Consider the following 16,901-nt stretch of genomic DNA (forward strand, 5'->3'; position numbering starts at 1 on the left):
TGTTGGTGTCTCTCTGTGGTTCTTTTTTTTTCTTCCTGTTCTTTCTTTCTTTCTTTCTTTCTTTCCTTTCTCTTTGGTCTCTTCATTGGGACTTGGCCGGGCCATGTGCAAACCCCAACCATTCAACAGTGCTGGAGAGTAGATAGTATTTACCTCAATAATGGTAGTCTCTTTTCGATTCTTTTTAACCCTCAATTCAGATGATGGGTCGAAGCCGACACCCACGATGGAGACTCAGCCTGTGTTCGACGGAGATGGTAAGCTCTTGTATCACTTCCGACTCGTATACTCCCACCCATTTTTAGATTTGAGGAACATCTTTCCTTTGGATGTTTGTATAAACTTTATTATTGGTTTTTTTTTCCTTTTTAATTTCAGTTTTTCCCAGGTTAGGCTGGGTTGTTTTAACCTTTAAAAAAAATGCAGATCCTCCCAGGAACTGGTACACTCTCTACTTCTGGAAAGGCCCTCTGTTCTAGCCAGGCTTCCTGCCTGGCTGCTGATGTCCAACAATAACACAGCCTGGATGGACCCTTTGAGCTGCCAAGACCAAAGAGCCATGGCTGAGAAAGACAGGCCAGCACTGTCCCTTCAGTAGATGAACCAACACTTACAAGTCCCTTCTCTGTGCCCACCATTGTGGTAGGCCTCTGGGGGACCAAGAAGGAGTAGTTGAGATGAAGACTTTGCTCTCAAGACAATGGCAACTACTGGAGAGCTTTAGATGTTAAATTATATGATCTTAGTTTTTATTGTAGTGGACATTTTTGGGAGAAAGGAGATCACAGTGGTCTGGGGGAAGACTATGTGAAGAGATGGGACCCAGGCTGGATCGTGAAAGGGGAAGGGAAGAATCAGGGCAGTGGGGGGACTGGTATGGACAAAGGGGGAGAGTATGGTGAGGCTGGGGTATAGTAGGAAAGTAGGAGGAAAGAGATTGGTTAGTGTACCTGGTTTGACAAAGTTGGACCTTGAGAGCATTTGAGAGGGAATTCTAGGGCAAGAGACATAGTATTGCTGGTAGGTAGATAGAGGCTGAATGTTCCTGGGGGTATGAGGGCTAGACAGGAGGAGTGTGGGGTGCAGAAGGCTGGCCTCTATTTGAGTTTGAGCTGCTCCTGGCCTACATTCTTCAGTGCACTTTACCATATAATCCAGGCTCCCATGAGGGGAAGTAGGAAGCTTGGCAAAATGCAGTTTCTAGAAAGTCTGACACCGGGGTTCGGCTGTCAGTGCAATACGCAGCAAACTTTGAGGAGCTTTCAGCTGAGTGTATCCAGACCTGGATCACGAGACTGGACTGGGAGACAGGAATAAAAAGAAATTATGCCACTGGTCAGTACTGTAGCTATGGATGTCCCGAGCAAAGGCCCACCTCTAGGTAGACGGATTGACATGTGAGCTCTCCTTTACAACTGGTCATTTAGTGGAACATACATATGTGTGTTCATGCCTAGAAATTCAGATGTTTCTGTGATCCACAAATCTCCTGGATTTTTGGCAAGTCGGGGATCTCGAGGGATCAGATGGGAAATGGAGACCGTGTCACCTTGGGAGATCGCCCCAGCAATCTCACTGAAGGACTCATCACTCTTGAGTTCAGGGTCCTCCCAATTCTCATACCACTTGTCCATCGTGTGACCCAAGCCCCAAAGGGCCTAGAGATTCCCCCCCCCCACCCCGCCCCCAAGCTCTCTGGATGGAGGATTCAGCCTGTGTCCATGAGAAACCATTAGGAAGGATATTGACGCACACATTGGACTCACCACTTTCCTTCCCATGTGGAACAGAGTCTCAGCAAGCTGAAATCTGTTGTGGCTCAGCCGTTTCCTCCAAAATGGTCTCTGTGGTTTGTTTGGCATTCATTTGTTGATTTATCCCCTTTAAATCTTCTTCCAGGGAAGCAGCTGAGAGAGACTTGGCTTGGCCCCTGCTCCTCACCTCCTGGGATAATATTTTTATTCCTGGATGGAGCGGCTCAGCGCCTCTGGACTTAGACCACTCTGCCTCTGAGCAGGGGAGGCCCTGGTTGGCTCCCATGAGCTGGCAGGGAGAGGAGCTTCCGCAGCGAGAAGGGAGAGGTGCTGGGACAAAGTGGATGTGAAATGAGGAAGAAAGCTCAAAGCCTTGATGCCTCAGGCTTTAGAAAAAGTTCCTGAAGCCTGGGGGCTACCCTCCAAGTTAACCACCCCCTTTGCCCAGATTTCTTACTTCTTCTTCTTTTTTTTTTTTTTCTCCCCCAGAAATTACAGCTCCTACTCTGTGGATTAAACACTTGGTAATCAAGGACTCCAAACTGAACAACACCAATGTAAGGAATTCAGGTAAATAATCTGCCTGGGATTGTGTATGTGCCCAAATCGCCTGCAGTTGCCCCACGGTTGCTCCGTGACTACCCGTGGTATGGGCTTGGGCAAGTCATCTAACGTGTCTTGTCTTCAACTTCTACAGCTATAAAGCGAGATTAGATGAGTGAATCCCTTCCAACTTTAATTTTCTTCAATTAGTAGCTCAGGTATCATCTTTCATGAGGAGCTGATCTTTTAGCAAAAAATCTTTTGACTGTATGTTTTTCTGTTTTAATTGACTCTCTACATGCCATGCAGAAAAATTTGAAAAAAAAAAATGACCTGGCATGGAAATGTTGGACCTCAAGGCTTAGGAGACTTGGTTCTATGTGTTTTTTTTTAAGATTTTTTTAAAGATTTTATTTATTTATTTGAAAGAGAGAGAGCATGAGAGGAGAGGTCAGTGGGAAGGGCAGACTCCCTGCTGAGCAGGGAGCCTGATGTGGGACTCTATCCCAGGACTCCAGGATCATGACCTGAGCCGAAGGCAGTTGCTTAACCAACTGAGCCACCCAGGAGCCCCGGTTCTATGTATTTTTTAAGGCTCCAAATAGTTGCTTACAGTCATGTCGTTTCTGGTCTCATCTTTTGAGGGTCTTGTGAGTGGTCAGGTTTGGTACTGGCTGAGCTCCTTGTAGAAGGGTGACGAGTTTTGGAGGGTGATCAGATTCATAGGACTCTTTCATAGAGTTCGTTTATCATCAATGAAGACCAAAGTCAATAAAGTTCATTTCACCATCAGTAAAGACTGGATGTCCACCGACAGGAAAGTGTATTAACAAAGCCAATCTGTTGTCTCCATCGTGGGGAAATCACCCTTATTTTCGCCTAAGACTTCATTGTGAGAAATGCCCCTCTGCATTATTTATGCCTGCATAAATTTGGTGAATTTCATTTCAGCCATATCATTTTCTCCTTACGGATATCAAGGTCTATAAACAAAGATCCATCCCTTTGAACTGATGGGTAGAGTTTTAGAAGACCCTTAATTAGTGAGTGGACTGTCATTGAGCCCCTTTAGGTGTACCCGTCTGCCAGCTCTAGCCTAAAGGTGGGAGTGGGGGAACTCTAGTGTACGAAGGAAGTTACCCATTTTGGTGACCCCATGCAGCATCGCTGGATTTTCTCTGTGATGTGGGCCAGTCAGTACTTCCGCATGTGTCTGGTTCCCTGATTGACAAAAGCTGGAGGTAGGGGATGATGGGGTGGGAAGAAGACCAGGTGAATCCCGTGTGCCAGGGTCTTGGACAGAACAGTGCCGTGGTTAAAGCACAGGTGTTGGAACCAGCAAAACCTGCATTTGCTTTCAGGCTCCTGCACTTAGCGAGGGATCCAGGCAAGTGAAATAATCCCTCCAGTGCCTCAGTTCTCATCTGGGGTCATGATCTTTCCCTAGAAGGACTGTGGGTAAAGGTTAACTGAGATACTGTCTATCTGGTACTTAACCAGTGCCTGGCTAAGTGGTAAACAGTAAGGGCAGGAGAAGCTGAAAGTACATTAGTTATTGTGATCATCATTGCGGTAGGAAAAATGGGAATGTTAATGATACCACTTACAGTGAGAATTCTTCAATTCAAGCTTCTTTGTAGAACCTTCTTCCACCTCCTCTCTTGCTGTTAGACAAATGTGATAAGTCAAAGCGACATGGTTTTGGTGCCAGTGGTCCCCCTTTCCCTGGTCCCCCCCTCCTCCCAGCAGGTCTGCAAAGCCTTTATTTAGAGACTTTATTGTCACTCTGTGACCAGTGGCAGCTATGACAGTCAGCGCTCTCTGAAATCCTGCAGCACCGTTTGCCTGGAACACTCACCTGACATTTAGCAGTCGCTTCCAGAAATTGCTTTCATCTACCAATGGTTAATTTCTCTACCGAGGCTCTAAACTCTGTGAGGGCAAGGGCTATGTTGCCTGCCTATTATATCTATTATAGAATCTAGCGCACTGTGTTTGAATGCTCTGGGGGAGGACAGAAAAGACCATCATCACCATCATCATCATCATCATCATCAAAATCAGAATCATCCTTTCGGATCCTGCACACCTTACATGTGTTATCTCCTTGAAGCTTCACCACAACCCGGTGAGATAAGTGTTGTTATCACCTCCATCTGACAGGTAAAGAAATAGAGGCTGAGAGAGAGGAAGTAACTTATCCTGGGTCCCAGCTAGTAAGGGGTGCGGCTGGGGAAAATGATTTATCTTTGCGAACAGAGTGCTCGTGTTCTTGGGCTCTTTTCTCGGAGTAAAGTAAAGTAGTGATGTGAAGGTATTTGATGTTTGCTTCCGCTCGAGTTCTTCAGCTTTCCATTCCTACCTGCCCTGGATAGTTGCCAACTGGATGACTACTGGGTCTTCATGGAGAAATGGTACAACCGCCTTCCTTTTGTTGGTGTGACCCAGCCATCTTCATTTTTTCCTGGTTGGCCCCAGTTATGTCTGGAAGGTTAGTGTGTAGAACAGGAAAGTTCAGGGAGAGCTAAAGCTTCCCTGGGAGAAATTGAGGCCAGCAATAATTATCAGAGATCGAGACCTTAGGCATTTTCTGGTAAACTGAGGACCTTCTCCATCATGATCAAGTGGCAATACTGAGTACCTGTCGGTCCTTTTGATGGAATTATGTATAAAAAAAACATGGTGTCACAAAGGCATTTAGGCAGGGATTGGCAAATGGCCAGCTGCCTGTTCATGCAAATAAAGTTTTATTGGAACACAGCCACACCCGCTTATTTACATATCACCTATGGTGTTTGGGGGCTGCAACAGCAGAGCTGAATAGTTGTGACAGAGACTGTCTGGCCTGCAAAACCTAAAATGCTTTCTATCTGACCCCTTACAGAAAGCAGTTTGCTGGCCCCTGGTCTCTGGGTCCGAATTAGAAGCATCTGGACAGGAATGTGTGCATGGGGGTGTCTTTGTCCTGTGCCTGGACCCTCTCATAGACCAGGCAGAAGTCGGGGCTGTGCCTCGGAAGAAGTTTCCTGACATGCCCAGGGAAGCCTGCATCGTCAGCTCAGGGACTTGGGGCAGCTCACATGGCCCTGCCCCGTCCAACGTGAACCTTTGCCAAGCTTCAGCATTCTGTCCTGATGTATTCTCTCAGAAATGGGATGCCGGGGAGGCTTCCTGACATCTGGCTTTTGTGGGCAGAGCTAGGGATCATTTTGATACAGAAGTGGTAAACCTCGTAATGGCATCAGCATGGGCTTCGGTATCAGACAAACCAGCAGACCTGGCTTCCCGTGCTGGCTTCCCGTGAGAGGCTGAGTGACCTTAAGAAAGTTCATTAGCTGTGAAACAAGGTTCTGAGTGCCTTGCAGGGTTTTTCTGAGGGTTCAATGATATATATGAAATGCCTAACACAGAGTAGGTATATCATGAATGATTTAAAAAATAATGGCTACTCTTGACGGAATATCTTTAAATCTTGTGCCAAGCGCTCTTCATGTTATCTCATTTGGGTTGATGAGAAGTCAGATAACATGTTAGTGATAACTCATGTCTGGGCAGCTGGCTCTGGTACAGAGTGGAGCCTCTGGGTCAAGCCCCCAAGGCAGTTTCCCATTGGAGTTTGCCAGAAGATTCTGGGTGAGGAGAGCTTCAGCCCCCACCCTAACTGGTGAAGCAGAACTCAGAAGTCAGTCTAGGTGAGCGCTCTTCCCACTCTCTCTTAGAGGCAAGAAGGCCATCCTAGTCCCTTCTACCACCCCAAACATCCTTCTTTCACACTCAGACCCTGTGACGCCAGGTTTGTTTTCTGGCCTGGGGACTGTTGATGTTGGAAAGGTTCCACTGGGCAGCTGAAGCTTTGCAATAACATGACACATATGCCTGCAGACTTATCCTGTCTCCTTCTCTCCTCCCGGGGGTGTCGATCCTTGTTTTTAAGGCTTTGTCTTGTGTTCCCCGTGGTCAGTATTGCCTTTTGAGGACTTGGCAGCCTCAGCGTCGATGGGTTTGCCCCTCTGGGCTCCTGTCTCTGATTCTGGTCTCTGTTGCACCAAGAGCTCTCCTGCATTCGGGAAGACGGCATACCTGGCCAGTCGACACCCTAGAACTTGACACCAGCCATCCTCTCACATACGAGTGTTGGCCGGAGACCGTGTTCTGCTTTTAGGACCAAATATGAACTCTTGCTGAGCTTTTGGTATCAGAGGCTGGCTACCAAGGCATTTCTTAATATAACTAGAGTATAAGAATCTTTTTAATCATCTGCATTTTATAGAAGAGAGCAAAGAGATTAAAGAAATGACGAAAACTAGGCTTTGTCTCACTCTTCATCCCATATTTCATGTCCCACTGCTTCTAATTTTACTATGTGCAGACACTTTCCTACAGCTATGATTTATAAAAGTCTCTCTCTCTCTCTCTCTCTCTTTTTCTGTATGACAGAATTCTATGCTTTCTTGTCTGGGAAAATACTCTCAGGAAATATGGTCATGTGAGCCTTACCTCTTCTCTTGGAGCAGCACAGCGACGCCTTCAAGGCACACAGGCCCTTTCCCTCTGCTCCCGCGTGGCAGGCTACCTCTTGGAGCCACTGGTGGGGTCCTTTGACTTCTCTTCTTCCTTCCCCATCTCTTTCTTTTCCTTTCCTTTCCTGCCACCTTTCCTCATTAACTTCTTTCATGATCTGATCTGGGATTTTGAGAAGGCCCTAGAACTTGACCCTGGGGGTGAAATCCAAAAGCACTTGCTTTTCCTCCCTTGCCTCTTTGCCCGGCAGAGCTTCCTTCCAGACATCCCTGAATGTGGGAGCGTGTGGGAACTCTGCTTCCCTGAGACAGAGCCGTCAGCAGGGTTACAAGGTGAAAATCATTTCTTGTAAGTTTTGCCACGAACACAGCCCTGTCTCCTCACACGTGGGAGCGTTTGCCTAACTCACCGTCCGCATGGCCGGTCAGATGTTCGCAGCACCCCTGCTCCTTCCTACCTGCTGGCATCAGAGCCCCGCTCCTCTCGGCCCGCTGTGGGCCCCTGGGCTCACCAGGGAAGCTCCTGCCGGGACAGCTGCTATGACTGGGATGCGGGGTCACTGAGGCAACGGCACCTCCTGGCCGGATCCCCCCATCCCCCAAACCAGCACTCTTGGCCTGCCCAGAAACCGCGGGGTGATGTAATGACCTGAGGCCTGGAAAAATAAACAGCTCTCAGGGAAACCAGCGGTAGCCGTTGTAAGCAAATACCCCGCAGCCACCTGGAACCTCACACATGACGTGATTGGAAGGAAGAATGAGTAATCCGCTAACGTTAGCAGCCGAGGACGGGTCTGGGCTTGCGAGCATTTAAAATATCTGTATAAAAACAAACCCTTGATGTTTATTTCTATAACTGGCCTTCTGGACGCCTGCCCATCTATCTGCTGCAGGTGTCTTGGTCCGCCACAGCCAGAGAATAGAGCTGGGGACAGGGAAGGGTGGTCATGCCTTTGGCCCTCTCCGTAGCAGCAAAGGCCTTTCTCAAGTTTTCCCTCTGCAGACAGGACCCGTACACACATTTGGAGGCCCCAGAGAGCCCAGCCCCGCATCCATTTTTTCCTCATTTTAAAATTAGTTTTCCCGGTTGTCTTGCTCCTTTGCCGCACCACATCTGCTTTGGACACAGGGGTGCGGTGACGGGCCAAGGTGAGGTGCGAGTGTGATCGGCCTCCGGGCCTTGCTTGAACAGCAAAGGTTTTTTGTTTGGTTTTTTTTCAGTAGGTGAGTTTGTGCGGTTTTTGATGCTGATAGCGAAACCATGTGCCCTAGCGTTTTCTTTTGGCCTCTGCTACTAAAAACCTGAAACTACAGGTCCTTCTAAGGTATTGTAATTGGCTCCTTCCCATTGGCTAGAAGTCAACTATGGTCTCCGCTCTGAGGATCCTCATTCTGTGTTTATTTGTAAAACGGCTTTCTTGCAATATATCTTATAAACACACTTGCATATATCTTATAAACACACTCCCACGTAAGTGTTTTTGGGAGATGAAGAGTGAAGTTAGACACTTTTTATGACAAATTAAAAACTCTCTCTTCCTCCCACCGACCCCAGCCCCAGCATGTGCCCCCTCCTTCCTTCTTGCCTAAATGTGTATTTGGTAGCTCTTGTCCTTAAAGGACAGAGCTTGTCAGATCAAGGTCAATGAAGTTACTGAGCAAAACTAGAAAGAAGACCCTTGCCACTTCTCAGTACTTGTCGTTGCAAAACCACTGGGAAACATTTCACATTCTTGTTATTGGAAGGGTCACATGAGCTCACTTAATAGCATGAGGCAGGAGAGATGGAGCCTTTTCTAAAATTTGAGGGGATGTGAGTCAGGGATGCTTTGGGGAGAAGTTAAAAAAAAAAAGTGCTTATATTCTATATTGGGACGATCCATCCTCGAAGAAATATCTGCTGTAGAATTTATATCTTGTTTTCCTCCACTCCTCAGTTTCTTCTGTGTGGGAAGGCAGAGGTCGGTGCTTCCAACAATGGTGAACCATGCCTGGTCATTTTAGGTTCCACAGAGAGAAATCATTTAGACAGGCCGGTTGGTTTGTAATTTTCCTTTCCACGTCCTCACCCACGACGTTTTGTCCCAGCAGCATGCCCTATTTACAGAGCCGACTGCAAACACCCCTGTGAGTAGGTGCCCTGAGCCCGCGTCGGGGATGTGGGATGGGCATGGTGACTTCTTTTCTGGGGATGGGGCCTCTGAGCCACGGGATGGCTCTGAAGGGGTTGAGAGGTACAAGGGAGAACCCGGAACCAATGCAATAGCCTTGCTTAACCCCTTCCTAGTGCTTGGGTTGCGAGGGGACATGGGAGGCGGAGTTTGGGTGGTAGAGGCGGAGTTTGGGCCGTGGAAGCGGAGTTTGGGGCGTGGGAGGCGGAGTTTGGGTCCAGCCCCAGAGCGGTGGGGAAGCGCTCCCAAAGCTGCCCAATTGTAAGGCTGTGGGCCTTGAGAGCGCCTGGTCCCGTACCACCACTTCATTTTCAGTGACAGAATAGAGCCCAGGCTAGTCAAGGGCCTTGTCCAGGGTCACAGGCCCATCCACCTGGTGCGAAGTGGAAGCAATGCAAGGCATGTCTAAGCAAGGAGCTGGCTGTTGGGGCGGGGCGTGCCAAAGGGAGGGGGAAGTGGTGCCATCCACTCCAGTGCAGAGAAATGTTCTATCACTGATAGTGTTTGGTGTTGCCGGCACGGCGGTCATAAAGATCTTAGTTCCATTATTACCTGTTTAGTTGGTCTACCGGAAGTGTGCCCCTGTATCACCTGCATGTGCATGGACTGTGGCCACTGCCCACCTGTGGTCCATCCCTGCAGTCCAACCGAGGAGACTAGTTATTCACCGGGATGGATCAGGAAGCCCAGGTTCCTTCCACATTTGCTGAGAACACTGCCACCTTAGACTGGCTAAGACTCTGGGGCCAGGGGGAAATGCTTGGCTTCTACTTCTTCATTTAATCCCCCAGGGACCCTAAAGTGTGTGTGCTATCATTACCCTGCTTTCACAGGTAAGGAACCTGGGACTTAGAGAGCTGAAGGAGACTGCCCAAGGTCACAGAGCTAGCATCTGACCCCATGCTCTTAACCACCATCCTGTGTGGCCTCCAGCTGTTGTTGACTTCCATGAAACAGCCACAGAGCCTTCCCTGTGCCAGGCCCTGGGGTGGAGTGTGCAAGACTGGGAGTGCTAGGCTCTTACTCTTGCTTCCAGCCTTGCCAAGGAAGCCCAGGTGTCCCCAGGCCACGCCCACTCCTGTTCCTCTGACTGCCCTGAGTTCCTTCTGGTTTGGGACCAGCCAGCTCCCTGAGCCTTGCTGCCATCCTCACCTGTTCTGGGCCAGGGGGGAAGAGCATCTCTTGGCCAGTTCGTCCATCAGAAGGGGTCACCTCCTCCAGAGACCAACCTCCTCCAATGGCCCAAAGTCCATCTGTAGGTTAAGATTGGGTACCATTTTCACTTCATTTGGCCACCCACCTGCTAGGGGAAAGGGCCTTTAGATTAAAGAGATGGGAGAACCCATCCCAGTGGAAGGGTGACTGTTTTAAATGTGTGCATATTCTGTCTCTGTTCTGTGCCCCCCCTCCCCCCCCACTACCTGCCACACCCCTGAGCACAGTTTCAGGGCTTGACTCTGTTTTGTTTGTCAGTGAGGCTGCTTCTCCTCTGACCTGGTAGGGCCTCTCCTCTGGGCCTTTCCTTTTCTAGGCCTGTTGTCTGTCCTCAGATCTGAAGGGAGGCCTGAGTAATGGTTCTGTGCATTCCCCTTGTCTCTCGGGGGCTCTTGAAGCCCCTAGACGAGTACGCCTTGGGAGTCGGCACTGGCCGAGGGGCAGCGCAGTGCTGGATATGACAGAGGGCCCACGGTGGTGGGGCAGAGCCAACCCAGCACATGGTGCTTGGAACCGTCCTCTGGAGGCCACTTGGCCCATCCTGTGAAAAAGTGCAAAGTCCACAAGTGAGAAAAACAACCTCTTCACACAGTTGGCTTGAAACCATAGGTGCTAAAACCCTGTGTGGCCAAGTAAACAAAAAGGGCCTGCTTGGCAACGTTCCATTAATCATTCCTGAGGACGGTGGTCTCTAGCAGCTTGTCCTCCCCTGGAGACCGCACCTCCTGCCCTTCAAGACCCGGAAAGTCACTGGTCCTACCTGTCCCTCCTCTTGCGTCCGCCGTCCCTCTGCGGCTGGATTCTCCACCCCGAGCCTGCGGCCCGCGGTGTAGATGACTGCCACCCTCACTCGCTGACTCAGGGAACCCGGAGGCAGGGGCGCAGGAGTTCTTCCGCCTCTGGAATTTCAAGTTGTGATTTAGGAAAGGTTGTTTTTAACACACGGTTTGTTATTTTGGGTTATCGGACAGCATTGCATTCATTTTTGATAAGAGGCAAGGTGGGCGTGTGGTATTGCAAGAGGTTTCGGGCGAATTGTGGGCAACACAACCCTAGTGTTTTCCTTAATGTTCTTGGCCTGCTGGACGATTCCATTCACAGCGAAACATAAATAAGCTCCTCTCGCTTTCTAGGCGGGTCACCTTTTACGGGTTTTTTCCCCCTAAGAAAATCCAGTGGTTGATAGTCTGAGGGTGGAGTGTAGCATTTTCCAGGATGAGTCAAGGGAATAGATATTCTTATCTTGGTCTCTGCAGTCTCGGGCCCCCATCGGGCATTTACTCCACGGTGCGGGGCCCCATGTATGAAATGCCCGGCTAGAACAGAATTCTGTCGCTGGAGATGGCGTGTAGCAGGGGTTCAAGCAATAGAGGGGTTCTTGGGCTAAACACTCTTTCCATAGAGACTCCATGGTTGTGCTATGAATAAGGAGCTGGGGGCCAGGGGCGGGGGTGGGGAGGATAAGGGCGGGAGCCAAAGAGTCCTCGCTCTCGGGACCCCCAGTCCAGACAAGTCATGGTCCCAAGTCTCCTCGAGGGGAGCAGATCCTCAGTCCCAGACTCAGGAGAGGGAGACTTCACTAAGATAGCGGCCCTCAGGGAAAGCTTCAGGGACGGAGGAAGGCCTGAAGTGAGGATAGGTTAAGACCTCAGTGCTAGTTCTTTCGTCTTACTATGTCTCCCAGAACTTCTGTGACCTCTCCAGAGGCTGACTCGGTGCTAACCCATGCCCAGTACCAGACCGTGTGATAACGTGTGTCCACCAAGGCCCCTGACCTCCTCTGCATCCTATGAGCCCTAATCTCGTGGGTCGCTCAGGATCCGTGTCAGGTCCGACGCTCTGGGGACACCCTCCTCTCTCGGCCTACTGTCCTCCATTCCGTCATCTTCCCACTTCCTTTCCTCTCATGGAAGCAACTCTTGGTCAGGATGGCCTGGACAGCTGCCCTTTGTTACCAACCGTGCCTCCACTGGGAGGAGAGCCTCTGGTTCTTTCTCCAGGAATATTGCCTCAGTCATCAAGACACCTTCCCAGTGCACATTTCTATGGCCCGTGACTCTTCTTGGTTCTTCTGAGTATGGTTTTCTGTAAGACTGGGTTTTTTTCTTGCTCTCATTTTTCATATGGACCTTGTGAAGGTTCATCTGGTGTGTGAACTTGGCTAGGTTACAGTGCCCAGTTTCTAGACCAATAGACTGTTTCTGCACTAGTCTAGACGTTGCTGCAAAGGTATTTTTTTTTTTTTAAGAAAAGATTAACATTTGTAATCAGTTGACTTTAAGTAAAGCAGATGACCCTCCATAACGGGGGAAGGCGTCGTCCAATCCATGGAAAGTCTTCAAAGCAAAATCTGAGATTTCCTGAAGAAGGATTTCTGCCTCCAGCCTGCAGCATGGAAATCCTGCCTGAGTTTCCAGCCTGCTGGCCTGACCTATTGATTTTGGACTCAGGATTGCAGGATCACTCCTACTTGAATTTCTAGCCTGCTGGCCTATCCGGCAAACTTCCCACTTGCCAGCCCCATGATCATGTGAGCCAATTCCTTAAAATAAATACCTCTCTCTCTCTATATATATATATATAGATTGATTGATAGATAATATATTCATATATATATTATTTCTCTATATAAATCCATATATATGTGAACTTGGCTAGGCTATAGTACCTATATATATATATACACATACACACATATATGCATATATGGATTTATATAGAAAGATAATATATATGTGAATATATTATATATAGAGAGAGAGGGGTCTAGATACAGACAGATCTAGATATCTGTGTATAGATGTAGATGTAGGTCTTTTATTTGTTCTCTTACTCTGGAGAACCCCGATTGCTACTGCCATGCCCCGACTAACTGCCTTCTTCCTCCCTGCCTCCATCGCTATGAGGCTCCCCTGCTCTTTCTCCAAAGAGTTCACGACGTGACTGGCTCACGGATACCTGCAGGCCTGGGTTACACAGTGTGTCAGCTTTTCTCTCTGCTCCTTCCTTTACCAGCTCCTCTTCTGGAAGGCAGCAGCCAGAAAGAAAGACCAGCCCAAGGACCTGAAACTCGAATCCGCTAATGTTTATGTTTGTTGGCCATTTTTGTTTAAAAAAGAAAAAAAGTAAAGAAAAAAAAAAAAGGAAAAAAATGATAAAGGAGAAAAAGTTCCCAGGACAAAAGGATAAACTCTGGGCTAAAATCAGGATTGGGGATTAACTGAGGATTTAGGTTGTCCACGCTCTCCTTTGCTCCTAATTACCACGAGTAATTGAGAGGCGCAGAGGCAGGGGCTAGCCACAGCAGACAGAGCTGTTCTCCATGCTTATCCTGTCTTGGCCGGACACGCGAGAACCCGTGCCCTGGGCCTGCAGACGGGGTTTAGGTTTGTCTGGTTCAGCCTCGTCTTTCCCTCCCCTGTCCCCTCCCTGCTCCTCCCGCCCCGCTTCAGGCCTGCTTTGCCCTGGTGCTGGAGTACGTGACGGCGAGAAGGCCATGTTTTCTGGGGGCCAGGGCTGGGCCGTGTCCTCATTTCTTCTATGGGACACTGTTCTGTCGTATTTCTTCTCTCAGGCAGCCAGAGGTGTGCCAGTGGAACTCAAAAGCCCCCACTGCCCGCTGAGGAGTGACATGGCTCCCGTCTCTCTTCCGTACCATCCTGGCACTGGATTGTGGGGGGAGTGAGGGGGTGCGTGAGTGTGTGAGAATGTGTCTTCCTGTCTCCGCTCTGCCCCTGGCCAGCCCCGACTGCTCCCCTCTCTGTCAAGCATTTGCAGATGGGCCTGGCCCTTCTCCTCACCATCAGGCCAAACCTTCTGATGTTGTCATCCTTCCCTGAAGTTTCTGAAGCAGGGACAGAATGTTATAAAGTAGGGGCGTCCCCTTCTGGGCAGCTCCCTCTCTGGACCAGAGGTTAGGAAGAGACCCTTGAAGGAGACCACTTGTCTTGCGTGATTGCAAGGTGACTTCTTGGTACCTGGGGAAATGGATAGTTGTGAATTTTAAGGTTCCTTTGGGAGGTGACCCAGAAGGGTAGAGGGTGACACCGGCCCTACGGAGGGGGCTGGCTTCTGTCTCCTCAGATACAGAATGAGTGTTGCCCCTTGGTACATTCTGATTTATATTTGCAGGACCTCTGGAGAAGCACTGGAGGAATAATCCATTGATTGAGCTATTATTGATCGATTGGCTGAAGGGTGTGAGAGGCTACCAAAGCCCTTGTATAAGGAGTAAATTGATCAATATGGAGTTGAGCAAGTCAAGGTGTTGCACGTACTACTGCTGTGTAACAATCCACTCCAAAACTTAAATGGCAGACAACAAAAATAATTTATCCTTTCTCATGCTTCTGTGGATTGGCTGCGTGTTTCCCTGACTGGCTCTGTCTGAACTCACTCCTGGACTCATCCAGCTGGAGGGTCCATGGGATTGGGTGGCCAAGATGGCCAAGGGCACGACTCTGGGGGCTGGGCTGGCTGCAGACTGAGTGACTCCTGTTTTCTTCTGTTTGCCTTTCATCTTCCGGTGGGCTGGCCTGGCTTCCTTCTGTGCTATGCTCAGGGCAGCTTCTAAGAAGGTGAAAGGTGAGACTGCAAGGCCCCTAAAGGCCTAGGCCTGGAAGGGACACGTGTACCCTCCACCTGCCCTTTCCCTGGGTCCAGGCCAGTCATCGTCTGGGTGAAGCGGTCTGAGGTGCGATTCACCGGAGCTTCTTTCTAACTATTTGCCACACCAAGGAAAAGAAGAATTGGGAATCGAATGAAGATCAGACTAGCATCTGGCAGTGAGAGATGGTGTTGAAGAGGGGTCGGGAGCAAAGCCTGGGAGCAGACTCCCAGGGGGGACCCCAGCTCTGCTACTCCCTAGTTGTATGACCTTGAGGAAACCCTGCCCCCAGCTTGCGTTCCTGGGTCCTTCTCTGCTCCATGAGGGTAATAATAGCACCTATCCTGAGGCTTGTGGTGAGCTTGAAGTGAGTTAATACAATCCAAGTGCCTAGTTCCAAGCTTGGCCCACAGTAAACCCCGAAACAGGTGTGAGCTCGTCGTCTTCGTTTTGTGTTATCTCATGACAGGTGAGTGACAAACATGGCTTTAGATTTTCAGTTCCACAGCAAAGAGGCAAGAATATTCAGGTACAAGATGTGTGGTGTGTTCAGGCTGAGAAAAATCATTGGTTCAGAAGAAGCTATGCCGTGTTAATGGGCAAATGCGTGAGTTTACACATTTGGTTTCAAATGTGGCAGATATGGGGAGTCTGCAAAGTGACTGACCCAAGAGAACGTCACACTAAAGATAAATTCATTTTTCTCCCAGAGCAAATGATTAGAGGCAGCAACCTGTGTCTAAAATTTAGCAAGACAGGCTCAACTATCAGAAGCCCTTGACTGGGGTCCCAGCTCTCTCCTCTCTGGCTGAATGCACTTGGGAAAATTCATGAATCCCTCCAAAGCTCAGCTTCTTTGTCTACAAAATGGACGTAGTCCTAGTGCCCCTCAGATGGACAAAGAGACTAAGCAAGCAAAGCCCTTTGTCTATCACCAGGCACGTACTACTCAATGAATATTTGCTTTGACTGTATCTTCGTATAAAGATGGTCTTAAGGGAGATCTTCTCTTTTGGAAGATAAAGTCTCTGGGTACTCTTCACAAATGGTTAGTGATTATTATTATAAACTTCTCCTGTCTCTTTCTCAGAGGGACATCTGGAATTTTCAGGGCCTGTCCTAAAGTAGCAAGCGAATGTGCCAACAAGCCATCACCCCTAGATGTAGCCTCTCTAATTCCATGCCAGGCCCATGTTTCCAAATTAGCGAGATTTGTCCCTTGTGTGGTTTTTATTCTCCATCGAACTCCATGCAACTTGTGGAAGCTGGCAGCAAACAGTTCAGGGCAGCCTTCAAGGACTTGCAGAAGTCTGTCGACAGCCCCCAAACCATGGGATGCTGCCTCCTCTTAGATGGCTTCTCTCCTCATTTCTGCAGTTTCGGGATCCCCAACGGTGTGAAGTCAGGTGATCGTTCTCCCTGCCCCTGTGGAAGCTTTCCCCCCCACTCTCTCTGCCTCTCGCTTTTGGGCTGATTTGTGGCTTTAGAATGTTGGCCCAGAGGATCTTAATTTAAAGCCTCTGTCGGGGTTGTTGCATGAACATGGTGCCAATAAAAAGCTGTTTTCCTTTGGTTTTGCTCCTCCGTCGCCTTTCTCAGGGCATGAAATATGAGGTCGGGAAGTAAGGTAACCAAACTGGGATTGTGGGAGCTATTGAAAAACTCTTGCATCATCCCAGCCAGGGGCCCAAGTCAGGATTCTGGGCCTTTAAGCCAACTTCATGTCTCCAGTAAACCCATCAATTTCTGTCTCTTACTCATCAATTTCTCTCTCTTATTCGAGCTGCCTCTAGAGTCTCTTCCGCTGGTAGTTCTAATTAGGTTCAGAATCCCTCCTCTGGAGTCTGTCTGCTCTTACAGACTCCTGTTCCTCTAGCCATGGGGGTTCTGTTTAGTTGTGCTATATTTACTTTATAAGAACAGTAGTTTTTTTTTTTTTTCATTTTCTAAATTCAAAGTTATATTTTAATTGTGAATGTGTTCTGCTCACCTGCCTCCTCACCCCGAGATGTCTTTACGGCACTAAGGAGATATTCCTCCCCACCCCCCCCCACCCCCGCCCCATGAGAATCACAGGGCTGTCGCTTTTCCA

General features: G+C 49.0%; 1 protein-coding gene across 5 annotated transcripts in view; it reads left to right on the plus strand.

Moving 5' to 3' along the window:
• The window catches only part of SMOC1 (SPARC related modular calcium binding 1), a 148,052-nt gene that overhangs the window by 112,465 nt on the left and 18,686 nt on the right, over positions 1-16,901 (plus strand). For all 5 annotated transcript variants that reach the window (XM_080808244.1, XM_080808243.1, XM_080808241.1 and 2 more), the window contains exons 6-7: positions 201-257; positions 2,244-2,324. In XM_080808244.1, coding sequence (XP_080664370.1) covers positions 201-257; positions 2,244-2,324 — 138 coding nt within the window. The remainder of the gene's footprint in view (positions 1-200; positions 258-2,243; positions 2,325-16,901) is intronic.

This window comes from Martes martes (genome assembly GCF_963455335.1).
Source record: "Martes martes genome assembly, chromosome: 7".
NCBI lineage: Eukaryota > Metazoa > Chordata > Mammalia > Carnivora > Mustelidae > Martes > Martes martes.